Genomic DNA, 13,605 nt, shown 5'->3' with positions numbered 1-13,605 from the left:
GTCTATTTTTCCGTTTGTTTCCTGTGTTTCTGGAATATAATACCAGAAAAATCCTTGCCTATTCCAATATCCTGAAGCATCCCTCTTATGTTTTCTTCTAGTGGTTTCAAGTTTCAAATCTAACATTTGGGTCTTCAGTAAGTTTTTATTTGGTTTGTGTGCATTATGAGAGATAGAGAATTGAGCTTCATTCTTCTGCTTATGAATATCAAGTTTTCCCAGCACCATTTATCCCAGGAATGCAAGGATGATTCAATATACACAAATCAATAAATGTGACATACCACCTCAAAGGTCTTCCATCTGCTGGTTCACTCCCCAAATGGCTGCAATGGCCAGAGATGAGCTGATCCAAATCCAGGAGCCAGGAGCTTCTTTCTGGGTCTCCCAAGCAGGTGCAGGGGCCCAAGCATTTAGGCTATCTTCCACTGCTTTCCCAGCCACATTAGTAGGGAGTTGGATTGGATTTAAACCAGAGCCCATATGGGATGTTGCCGCTGCAGACTGAGGCTTCAACCTGCTGTGCCACAGCACCGACCCCCCTCCTTGGTTTCTTTCATTAATGTTTTATAGTTTTTGTTTTAGAGATCTGTTACCTCTTCAATAAATTTATTTCTAGATATTTTATTTTTTGTAGGTATTGAAAATGAGATTGCCTTCTTGATTTCTTATACAGATAATTTGCTATTGGTGTATTGTTAAACACTACCAATTTTTGTAGGTTGACTTTGTATCCTGCAATTTTGCTGAATTTATTTATTAGTTCTAATGTGGGTTTTTTGTTTTTTTTTTGGTGGGATATTTGAGATTTTCTATGTAAGATCATGTCATCTGTAAACAATGAATGTTTTACTTCTTCAATTCCAATCTTGGTGTACTTTATTTCTTTCTCCTTCCTAAATTGCTTTAAGACTTGTAATACTGTGTTTTGAGAAACGTAGTAAAGTAGGCATCCTTTCCTTGTTCAATTCTTTGAGAGAAAGTCTTCATCTTTTACCATTCAGTATGATGTTAGCTGTTGACTTGCTATATTTGGGCTCTGTTATGTTGATGTAAATTCTTTCTATACTTAATTTCAGTTCTTATCATTAAGTGATGTTAGATGTTATCAAAATGTTGAAAAGATCATACTATTTTGGTACTTTATTCCTTTGATGTGGTATGTCACATTTATGGATTTGTACATATTGAACCATCCTTGCATTCCTGGGATAAATTCCACTTGATTATGGTGAGAAATATTTTTAATGAGCAATATTTCTATTGGATTCGGTTTTCTAGAATTTTGTTGGGGATTTTTACATTTAGAGCTATCCAGGGTATTGGCACATAGCTTTCTTTTCTGTTGTGTTGTCTCTTATCTGGATTTGGCATCAAGGTAATGTTGGCCTTATAGAATGAGTTTTGAATGATTCCTTTCTCTTCCATTTTTTGGGAATAATTTTAAAAGGATTTTTGTTAATTCTTCTTTAAATGATTTGTAGGGGGACTTCCATTGTGGCGTAGTGGGTAAAGCCACCACCTACAATGCAGACGCCCCTATGGGCACTGGTTCATGTCATGGCTGCTCCACTTCCCATCCAACTCCCTACTAATGGCCTGGGAAAAGCAGAAGAACATTGCCCAAGTGCTTGGGCCTCTTCCATCCATGTGGAAGATCAGGATGAAGCTCCTGGCTCCTGGCTCCTGGCTTCAGCCTGTCTCAGCCCTGACCATTGTGGCCATCTGGGGAGTGAACCAGTAGATGGAAGATCTCTGTGTCGCTCCTTCTCTGTAACTCTAATTTTCAAGTAAATAAATAAATCTTTTTTAAAAAAAATGATTTATGGAATTCAGCAATGGGGCCGGCGCCGTGGCTCACTTGGTTAATCCTCTGCCTGCAGCACTGGCATCCCATATTGGCGCCAGGTTCTAGTCCCAGTTGCTCCTCTTCCAGTCCAGCTCTCTGCTGTGGCCCAGGAGGGCAGTGGAGGATGGCCCAAGTGCTTGGGTGTCTGCACTCATGTGGGAGACCGGGAGGAAGCACCTGGCTCCTGGCTTCGGATTAGCGCAGTTCCGGCCGTTGTGGCCATTTGGGGGGTGAACCAACGGAAGGAAGACCTTTCTCTCTGTCTCTCTCTCTCTCTCACTGTCTATAACTCTACCTGTCAAATTAAAAAAAAAAAAGAATTCAGCAGTGACAGCATAGAATCCCAAGCTTTACTTTGATGAGAAAGTTTTGTTACTAATTTAGACTTACTACTTCTTATTCTGTTTCAATATTGTATTTCTTCATGATTCAACCTAGGAAAGTTGTGTGTATCCAAGGATTTGTCTCTTTCTTCAAGGTCAAATTTGTTGCCATGTAATTGTATATAATAATTTCTATCTTTTGTATTTCAGGGGTGATATTTGTAATGTCTTTTTTTTTCAACTCTGATTTCATTTATTTAAGTCTTTTTTCCTTTTCTCTTAGTCTGGCTAAGTGTCAATTTTGTTTATATTTCCAAAGAAACAATTCTTTGTTTCATTGATTTTTAGGGGTAGTTTTAAAGTCTATTTCTGAGTTTTATTATTTATTTCCTTCTACTAAGTTTGTTTTTGACTTTTTTCTCGGTTTTCTAGTTCATTGTGTTGTTTTATTTGAGACCTTTCTTCTTTATTGGCTGTAGGTATTGATTGCTGTAAATTTCCCTCATTTTTACTTCTTTTGCTGTCTGCCATGGGTTTGGTATGTGATATTTCCATTTTCATTTGTTTCAAGAATATTGTAAATTTCTCTCTTAATTTCTTCCTTAGAGGTTTCCTTGTTATTGATTTCTATTTTGATTGTATTGTAGCCGTGAAAGATATTCAATATGATTTCAATTTTGTTAAACCTACTGAGGTTTATTTTATGACTTACCTTATTGGCTACCCTGAAGAATGTTCCATGTCCTGTTGAAAATAATGTTTTCTGTACTAGGTGGATGGAATATTCTGTAAATTTTTGTTAAGTCCAATTGATCTGGGGTGCAGTTAAATTCTGTTGTTTCTTTATTGATTTTCTGTTGAGATGATCTTTCCATTTCTGAAGGTAGGGTGTTAAGTTACACTACTGTATTTTGCATTGAAGTCTATCTCTTCCATTAGGTTTATTAATATTGCTTTGTACAGTTGCATGCTCCAATGTTGGGTGCATATGTATTTATAACTTATTTTTTTCTTGCTGGATTGAAATCTTTATCATCGCATAATGATCTTATCTCTTTTTATGGCTTTTGATTTAAAATATACTTTATTTTATATGAGCATGGATACTGTTGCTTTCTTTTGGGTTTTATTACATGAAATATCTTATTCAATCCTTTCACTCTCAGTCTATGCATGTCCTTAGAGATGAAGAGAGTTTCTTATAAGCAGCATATGTTGGGTCTTGTTTTTGTTTGTTTGTTTTTTGTTTGTTTTTTGTTTTTGTTTTTTGACAGGTAGAGTGGATAGTGAGAGAGAGAGAGACAGAGAGAATGGTCTTCCTTTGCCGTTGGTTCACCCTCCAATGGCCACCGCAGCCAGCGCGCTGTGACCAGCACATCGCGGTGATCTGAAGCCAGGAGCCAGGTGCTTCCCCTGGTCTCCCATGTGGGTGCAGGGTCCAAAGACTTGGGCCATCCTCCACTGCACTCCCGGGCCACAGCAGAGAGCTGGCCTGGAAGAGGGACAACCAGAACAGAATCCGGCGCCCCGACCGGGACTAGAATCCCGTGTGCCGGCGCCGCAAGGTGGAGGATTAGCTTATTGAGCCGCGGCGCTGGCCTGGGTCTTGTTTTTAAATCCATTCAGTCACTCTGTCTCTTAATTCGAAAATTTAATCTTTTTACATTTTAGGTAATTATTGATAGGTAAAGTTTTGCTGCTTCCATTTTAACACTTGTTTTCTAATTTTGTTGTAGTTCCTTCCTCCCTCCCTTAACAATCTTCCTTTATGAATAAATAATAATGTGTTTGGATTCTTGCTTATATTTTTGGTAAACCTATTATAGATATTTTTCTTTTGGGAGGCTTACCAAAAACATCTTTTGGTTATCACAAGCTACTTTGAAATTATAACAGCTTGATGTTAATTATGAGGATAGTAGTGAAATGAAGAAAGACATTAAAATTTAATAAAGTAATCTACATATGCACTCCTTTCTTTCCCACATTTTGAGTTTTTAATGTTCCTTGTTAAGTCTTTCTGTATTGGCTATCTGTAAACGTAATTATTACTTTTCAGAATTGCTTTTACTATTCATACTAATAATGTGAACAGTTTACACAGAATATTTATATACTAGAACATTCTGAATTTGTCTGTGTATGTACCCTTCCCAATGAGCTTTCTACCTTCTGATATTTTGTTCTTGCTCATTGTTGTCTCATTGTTTCAGTTTGAAGAATTCTCTTTAGCATTCCTTGAAAGAAATGTTTGATAGTTATAAATTCTGTCTGCTTTTGTTTATCTGGGAATATCTTTATCTCTCCTTCATATCTAAGATAATTTTGTGGGGTACAATATTTTTGGTAGTTTTTTCCTCCAGTATTATGAAAGTCTGATCCTACTTCCCCCTGGTTTGTAAGATTTCTGCTGAGAATTCAGTCAGGGAAATTAGGACCCCTTTATGTGCTATTTGTTTCCCTTCTCTTGGAGCTTTGAGAGTCCTCTCTTTGACGTTGCAGAGCTTGATTATAGTATGTCTTGTGTAGACTAAGTTGACTGAATCCAACTAGTGACCTTCAACATGTACCAAGATAATCAAATCTTTTTCTGTATTTATGAAGTTTTATGTTATTGTTTGCTTACATATCCTTTCTAGCTTTTTTGCCTTCTCAAATCTCTCTTGAATCTTGATAACTTGGATATTTGCTCTTTTCATGCTGTCCCAGAATTTCTGTAAGCTTTCTTCATTCCTCTTGGTTCTTTTTACTTTTATCTCTTCCCACTGTATGTTTTGAAATAGTTTATCTTCCAGCTCATTGATTCTTCTACTCCATCTATTCTGTTATGGATGCCTTCCATTGTGTTTTTTCTTTCTCCATGTGTACTTTTCAGTTGGAAGATTACTGCTTTATTTTTAAAAATCACATCTATCTCTCTGTACATCTTTTTGTTAGTGCATTAAATTTTTTCTCTGTGTTCTCTTAAAATTCATTGACTTTCCTGAAACAGCTATTTTGAATTTTTCATCTGAACATTTGAAGATATGAATTTATAACTGTTTTCTAGCACCTTGTTTTGTTCATTAATTGAATTATTTTTCTGTGAAAGCTTTGAGGATGGTTGACATATGATGTCATCTGTACATTGAGAGACTAGTTTTCTTTTCTGGTCTTCATATACTGGTTTCATTTATGTTTATCCTTCCAAAATTCTAAGCAGTGTTTGATTTCTTTGAGCCTATGGATAATTCTGCTATTTCAGCACTAGATGGCATCCTTAATTGAGTTTTGCTGCAAGGTCCTTGTGGGTGGGTCATCACTATTTTAGTCCTAGAGGACACCCCAAGCTCTTACTGATTGCAGATCTGCGTTTGGTGAGTTGCTCAAGATGAACTGGGAAAGTGGTTTGGATCAGCATAGCTCCAGCCATTGTGGCCATCTGGGGAGTGAACCAACAGATGGAAGACCTCTCTCTCTCTCCCTCTCCTCTCTCTCTCTCTCTCTCTTTGCCTTTCTATAACTCTACCTTTCAAATAAATAAATAAATAAAAAATTTTTTAAAGGAATAGTCCACCCTTACAAGGATTTTTTGTGTGTGACAAGATATGCCAAGATGCCTAGTCCTGTGGCAAACCAATGTTGCAATTCTAGATTACATCTGGCGCACATGGTCCACCAGGACTGCCACAGCATAGGGTTAGTGCCAAAGCCCATACTTCTATGTGATGTTTGATCCTAAGGTGGACTCATACCCTGAACCCCCCAGCCACCATCTGCTGGTGGTGCTGGTTGGGGTATATGTCCAGTTACTTTGGGCCACAGGACTCTACTTTATACCAGTGCAGGTCTAGAGTCTCTGTGCACTGGCATTGGTCTAAAGATGGGGACCATTAAGATCCATCCATTGTTAGGTTTCACCTGACTGTCATTGAGTTCTAAGATACAATCCTGTGTTTTCTTTCTGTCTTCCAAAGGTTGAGGGAGGGATGATAAAGGTAGGCATCTGGTTATCCAGGCTGGCACTAAGTGAGGTCACACATCTCATAGTCACTGTCCCTTTTCAACCTCAGGGGTGCACACCAGCTCCATATGTTGTGGTGATACACTTAGAAACAAGTCCATCCAACAAGGATGCCGATCTCCTCCTAATACTATGACAACTCTATAGGCGCTGTCTGCTATGACTGGCATGGAATTAAGGTCTGTGGGCTTTATTAGCTGCTACATCTTACAGCAGTGGATCCAGCTCTCAGCTTCAAGGCAAGGTCCAAAGCTTCATTTCATTTTCTACTCTATAGCAGCTGGAGTTTTGATCTGTTTTCTGCCAGAGGTTGAGTAAAAGGTAGTAGAGGTGGGCATTTGGTTGCCTAAGGGGCCTAAAGACTCAGTCTACAAGTATGGTCCTGGAGGCAGGAGTCATGGAGTCCTCACCAGTATTGGTTCTTACTGTTGCTGGTATGACATTGGATTTCAAGTCTGTATCTGTACTTAATTCCCTCTCCATCTCCTAAGAAGGAGGTGAGGTGATTCTTTCTACACTGTACTGCATAGAACTGTGGGAGGGGTGATATGTGTCACTCATCCCTTCCTACTTTCTTCAGTGCAATTTTCTTATTATTATACTAAAACCAGGAACTTAGGTCTCTCACCTGGCTTCCATAATGACTAGGAATGTGACTTGGTTCACGAATAGCTATTCAAATTGATGTCTCTGTGAGGAAATGACCATTGAAGCATCTTACTCACTTGCCATGTTGCTCTATCTCTGGAGCTATTTTAAGCTTCCTTGTGGTGTCTTCTTTGATCTAATAGTTGTTTAATTTCCACATATTTGTTAATTTTCATTAATTCCTCCTTTTATTGATTTCTAATATCATACCATTATGGTTAAAAAAGATACTGGATATGATTTTGATCTTCTTAAATTTGTTAAGACTTGTTTTATGGCATAATATACAATCTATCTTGAAGAATGTTCCATGTACACTTGAGAAGAATATGTGTTCTGTTACTATTGGATAGAATATTCTATTTATGTCTGTGTGATCCATTTGGTCTAAAGTATAGTTCAAGTCCGTTGTTTCCCTATTGCTTTTCTGTTTAGATGGTCTGTCTATTGTTGAAAATGATGTATTAAACTATCTCACTATTGTTTTTAATGTTTTTGCTCGAAAGGCAGAGATGTGTGAGAGAGTGTGTTTCTATCCATTATTTCATTCAAGTGCCCACAACAGTCAGGGCTGGGCCAGCCTGAAGTCAGGAAGCCTGAACCCATTTGAGACTACCACATGGCTGGCAGGGGCTAGAATATTTGAGCCATCATCCTCTGTCTCCCTGGATGTATTAGCAGGAAGTTGATCAGAAATGAAAGAGCCAAGTCTGAAAATGGGATGCAGGTGTCCCAAGCAGCTACTTAGTCTGCTGCACCACAACACCAGCCCTGAAATCTCCCACTATTCCTGTATTCTGGTCTGCATGTCCCTTCAGAGCACTTAAAGTTTGCTTTATCCTCCTAAGTGCTCCAATGTTGAGTGCATTATATTTATAATTGTGACATCATCTTGATGAATTGATCCTTTTATCACAGTAGAATAATCTCCTTTATCTCTTTGTATCAGCTTTGAATGGTGTGTATGGTATGTTTCTTGCTTTCAGAAAAATATTAGAAGCCGTGGTTCCCCTTAGAGCAGCATTTTGTCTATAATAAGTGCACTTTGAAGTTTTAAATTTTGATGGTGGGACTTTAGTTATTTCTGTTAACTTTAAACTTTGTATTTTATTTTAAATTTCATTTTCTCAAAGCTTGTCTATTTTTCTGAGTGGTTTATATGTTTTTCACATCTTTTTCATTGAAAGAAGCAAAAACTCACTTTGTAAGATTAACTAAATGTGAAATATCCAAATGTATTAATGTCAAAAAGCCTATCTTTCTATAATGCAAATAGATTAAAGATGCTTAATATACAAAAACAGTCTTTTTTCTGTCAACATTTTTTCCCATTGGGGATAGTGGATAGATTAATTCTTTCTTAATTTCTTAATTTCTTTCTTTCTTTCTTTCTTTCTTTCTTTCTTTCTCTTTCTTTCTTTCTCTTTCTTCTTTTCTTTCTTTCTCATTTTATTTGAAAGGCAGAGAGAAAGAGAGAGAGAGAAAGAGAGAAAGAGAGAAAGAGAGAGAGAGAAAGAGAGAAAGAGAGAGAGAGAGAGAGAGAGATCTTACATCCACTGGTTCATTCCCCAAATCGCCATAATAGCCAGAGCTTGGACAGGCTGAAACCAGGAACCTGGAAGTCTTTCTGGGTCTCTCACATGGGTGGCAGGGACCCAAGACTTGAATCACCACTTGCTACCTCCCAGGGTGTACATAAGCAGGAATCTGGGTTGAAAGCAGAGTAACTGGGATTTGAACCATTCCCTCTGATATGGGATGTAGACATCCCAAGTGGAGACTTAGTCACTGAGCTGCACAATACCTCTGTCCACATTTATTATATAGCCAGCACCCAGTAATAAATTTTGTTCTACCTCAGAAAGATACCAATAGAAAATTTTACTTATCAAGTTTTGGCTATTAAAAACAATGTGGATGAGGCCAACACCATGTCACAGTAGGTTAAGCTGCCACCTTCAATGTTGAAATACCATATTGCAGTGCTGGTTCTATTCTTGGCTACTTCTCTTTTGACTCAGCTTCCTTCTAATGGGCAGCAAATGATGGCCCAAATACTAAACCCTCCTCTGAGATGCCATAATCATATTGTCTCCACTCTTAGCCCACCAACCATTAACCTAAGCCTTTTGGATTTAAATGTCTCCTTCAGTTTGGGAAGCAGAGTCCTGTTCCATCCATAACACTACAGTGAATACTGAAATTTTTCTTTCCATTTTCTGCTGTGTAACACATGCCTACCATTTGCTGAAATCAAAGATATACAAGTTCAAAGAAAATCACGTATCATGAATCCAAATTTGAGGCACATAATGGGCACACAGGACTTATACTGTACAAATACTAGACACCATGCTATCTGGTGCTACAGTTTTTCAAAGTTTACTAGCAGGCAATACTGCCTCCTCACCATCTGATTGGCAGCTACACAAGTTCACAGTCCCATTCCGTTTTTGTTTCCCAAGTACTAAACCCCATATTTCTTTTCCTATTTATTTTTTGTTTGCTTTGTAACTTCCCTGTATCCTAATATATTTTTTCCTGAATTTGTATTTGCAAAAAATTCAAACCAACGTAAAGTTGTAAGAATAGTACAATTCCAGGGGCCGGCGCTGTGGCTCATATGGCTAATCCTCCGCCTGTTGTGCCGGCATCCCATATGGGTGCCGGGTTCTAGTCTCAGTTGCTCCTCTTCCAGTCTAGCTCTCTGGTGTGGCCCAGGAGGGCAGTGGAGGATGGCTCAAGTGATTGGCGCTCAAGTGATCTGCGTGGGAGACCAGGAGGAAGCACCTGGCTCCTGGCTTCGGATTGGAGCAGCGCCGGCCGTAGCGGCCATTTGGGGAGTGAACCAACGGAAGGAAGACCTTTCTCTCTGTCTCTCTCTCACTGTCTGTAACTCTACCTGTCTAATAAAAGAAAAAGAATAGTATAATTCCATGAACATTTATATATTCTTCATCTAGATTAACCAAGTTAATCTAGTTATTAACCAAGTTAATCTAAGTTATTGCCATCTCATTGTCTTATTTTACTATGGTTGAAACATTTGAAACTGAGTTGTAGACATCTGGCATTTTACTCTTAAATACTTTTAGTTTCTATTAACTGAGTGCCATTTTTTCTAAGCTACTACAATATACACACTATACATATACATAAATATATATATAATTGTGAGTTCATACTGCTCTAATTCTTATCCAACACTAGTTATTTCTCTCCTTTCCTCATTCTATAATTGTATCTTCCTTCTCTCACAGAGAGAACTCTGATTTTCAAGAATATCACTACAAAAACAAACTGACTAAGCAAAATTCAGGACTTCATTACAGTTCTTTTTGTCCTTAGCATATTTGTCATTGAAGATATACATTGGAGTTTTATGCTCAAAAGTTGCTTTGATTAACTCTTTTTGTTCTGTTCTGTTTAGATATGTGTTATTTATTTATTTTAGTTATTTGAAAGGGGGAATGAGAGATCTTGCATTCAATGGTTCACTCCCCAAATGCCTACAATGACTGGGACTGGGCCAGGCCAAAGCCAGGCGCTGGCAATTCAGTCTGGGTCTCCCTCATTGGTAGCAGAGATCCAACTATTTGATCCATCACCTGTTGCCTCTCAAGATATACATTAGCAAGTCCAGAGTGAAACCAGGCCTCAAACCCAACTACTCTCATAAGAAATGCAGGCATTCTAAGTGGAGTCTTAACAGCAACACAAACATTTGGCCCAGTCCTCTGTAGAGTTATATGATCAACTTGACATACATTTAGGTTTATTTGCTTATGTTTGGATTTAAATTTAAAATTTCTCATCCTGATGATTTAATTATATTTTCCAGTATTTGACATTAGTTTGACACAAAAGTTAAAGCTATATTTTAAAGTATTCTCAAAACTGTCTCATTTCCTTCTTTAATCCTTGTAACCACTTTCACTTACCTTCTTAGATAAACAATATCATCAGTTTTTATTTCCTAATCCTGTAGTTCCTTTTGCAACCACCATTTTGTCAATCTGTAAAGAACTGAGGGTTCTCAGACTTCAACTGTGGTAGCACAGTCCCTTTGACATTATTAACTAAAGAAAAAATGTCTTAGCTATTGTGAATTGAGCTGCAATAAACATTGAGGTGCAGACAGCTCTTTTATTTGCCAATTTAATTTCCTTTGGGTAAATTTCAAGGAATGGGATGGCTGGGTTGTATGGTAGGGTTATAGTCAGGTTTCTGAGGAATCTTCAAACTGACTTCCAGAGTGGCTTTACTAGTTTGCATTCCCACCAACAGTGGGTTAGTGTCCCTTTTTCCCCACATCCTCGCCAGCGTCTGTTGTTGGTAGATTTCTTTATGTGAACCATTCTAACCGAGGTGAGGTGAAACCTCATTGTGGTTTTGATTTGCATTTCCCTGATTGCTAGTGACACTGAACATTTTTTCGTGTGTCTCTTGGCCATTTGGATTTCCTCTTTTGAAAAATGTCTATTGAGGTCCTTGGCCCATCTCTTAAGTGGGTTGTTTGTTTTGATGTTGTGGAGTTTCTTGATCTCACAATAGCTAAGACATGGAATCAACCTAAATGCCCATCAGCAGTAGACTGGATAAAGAAATTATGGGATATGTACTCTATAGAATACTATACAGCAGTAAAAAAAAGAAATCTGGTCATTTGCAACAAAATGGAGGAATCTGGAAAACATCATGCTGATTGAATTAAGCCAGTCCCAAAGAGACAAATATCATATGTTCTCCCTGATTGGTGACAACTAACTGAGCACCTAAAAGGAAACCTGTTGAAGTGAAATGGACACTATGAGAAACAATGACTTGATCAGCCCTTGTCCTGGCTGTTGAGGAACAACTTACTACTTTATTCCTTTTAGTATTTTTTTGTTCTACTTAATACTATTGGTTGAACTCTGTAATTAACACACAATTATTCCTAGGTGTTTAAATTTAACTGAAAAGTGAACTCTGTTAAATATAAGAGTAGGAATAAGAGAGGGAGGAGATGTACAGTTCGGCACATGCTCAATCAGACTTACTCCTAACGGCAGAGTTAGAAACATGCCAGGGGATTCCAATTCAATCCCATCAAGGTGGCATGTACCAATGCCATCTCACTAGTCAAAGTGATCAGTTTCAGTTCATGATTGATCATTGATCATAATGATAGGATTAAGAGTCAAAGGGATCACATAAACAAGACTAGTGTCTGCTAATACTAACTGATATAATTATAAAGGAAAGAACGATCCAACATGGGAAGCGGGATACACAGCAGACTCATAGAATGGCAGATGTCCTAAACAGCACTCAGGCCTCAGAATCAGCCCTTAAGGCATTCGGATCCTGCTAAAAAGCCCGGAAGAGTATTTCAGACATGCAAAGCCAAGACACTCTGGCAAAAAAAAAAAAAAAGACCTAAATGAAAGATTTCCATGAGTGAGATCCCAGTGGAAAGAATGGGCCATCAAAAAAGGAGGTACCTTTCTCTGAAGGGAGGAGAGAACTTCCACTTTGACTATGACCTTGTCTAAATAAGATCAGAGATAGCAAACTCAAGAGGCTTCCATAGCCTTGGCAACTCATGACAAGAGCCCCGGGTGATTACTGACACCATAAATAAGAGTGTCAATTGTTAAATCAACAACAGGAGTCACTGTGCACTTACTCCCCATGTAGGATCTCTGTCCTTAATGTGTTGTACTATGTGAATTAATGATATAACTAGTACTCAAAGAGTACTTTACACTTTGTGTTTCTGTGTGGGTGCAAACTGTTGAAATCTTTACTTAGTATATACTAAATTGATCTTCTGTATATAAAGATAATTAAAAATGAATCTTGATGTGAATGGGATGGGAAAGGAAGTGGGAGATGGGATGGTTGTGCGTGGGAGGGAGGTTATGGGGGGAAAAAGCCGCTATAATCCAAAAGTTGTACTTTCGAAATTTATATTTATTAAATAAAAGTTTAAAAATGTGATAAAAATACAAAAAGAAAAAAGAAAAAAATGGATACCTTTTAAAATTTTTTCTTAATATTAGGAAACCAAAAGAAGCCAGAAGGAGCTAAATCATGACTGCAAGGTAGATGCCTAAAGAAAGTTTCCCATATAATATGTTAATATATGTATTTATTTCAGTAAAGAAATATAACATTTTTTCAAGTTTATTAGTTTGCTTGTATGACTCAGGCTACCAATGTGAAACTTTCTAAACCTTTAGACTGCTTTCTTGCCCAGGTTTTGTTTTATGTATAGCTATGCATATGTCTAAGACTTGTTATTTTTTAGGCAGTAGTTGAAGCCAAGAAGTTAATCCTGGGAGGACTGGAAAAAGCAGAGAAGAAGGAGGACACCATGATGTACCTGCTGGCCCTGAAGAATGCCCTGCTTCCCGAAGGCATCCCACTCCTGCTCAAGTATGCAGAGGCAGGGGAAGGGCCCCTCAGCCACCTGGCGACCACCACCCTGCAGAGATATGATGTCCCTTTCATAACTGATGAGGTAAAGTCTCCATGAATGCCGCAACAGTAGCAGAAGGGAGAAGCATGTCTAAACATAAGTCAAATGCAGATTTCTCTCAAGTCACTCTGGGTTTTTTTTCTTTTTTCAGTCTCTCCCCTGGTTAGCAATAAATCTTAAATTGCTCTTTGAAAGCAGCTTCACATTTTGAATAGATACTATCCTATATTCTGCAGCATATCTCTTATTATAAGAAGCAAATTATTTTCAGAAGTATCTTCTTAAAATATCTTTATATATTTATTTACTTGAAAGG

The 13,605-nt window shown here is 37.9% G+C and overlaps 1 protein-coding gene across 8 annotated transcripts in view; it reads left to right on the top strand.

Annotated features, from left to right (window-relative positions):
• The window catches only part of MTTP (microsomal triglyceride transfer protein), a 74,076-nt gene that overhangs the window by 42,281 nt on the left and 18,190 nt on the right, over positions 1–13,605 (top strand). For all 8 annotated transcript variants that reach the window (XM_089303025.1, XM_051820148.3, XM_089303028.1 and 5 more), the window contains one exon: positions 13,119–13,331. In XM_089303025.1, coding sequence (XP_089159151.1) covers positions 13,119–13,331 — 213 coding nt within the window. The remainder of the gene's footprint in view (positions 1–13,118; positions 13,332–13,605) is intronic.

Source organism: Oryctolagus cuniculus, chromosome 8 (genome assembly GCF_051225735.1).
Source record: "Oryctolagus cuniculus isolate XC-2025 breed Fujian yellow rabbit chromosome 8, ASM5122573v1, whole genome shotgun sequence".
Taxonomy (NCBI): domain Eukaryota; kingdom Metazoa; phylum Chordata; class Mammalia; order Lagomorpha; family Leporidae; genus Oryctolagus; species Oryctolagus cuniculus.
Note: the sequence above shows the minus strand (reverse complement) of the source record. Positions and strands in the feature narration are given on the sequence as shown.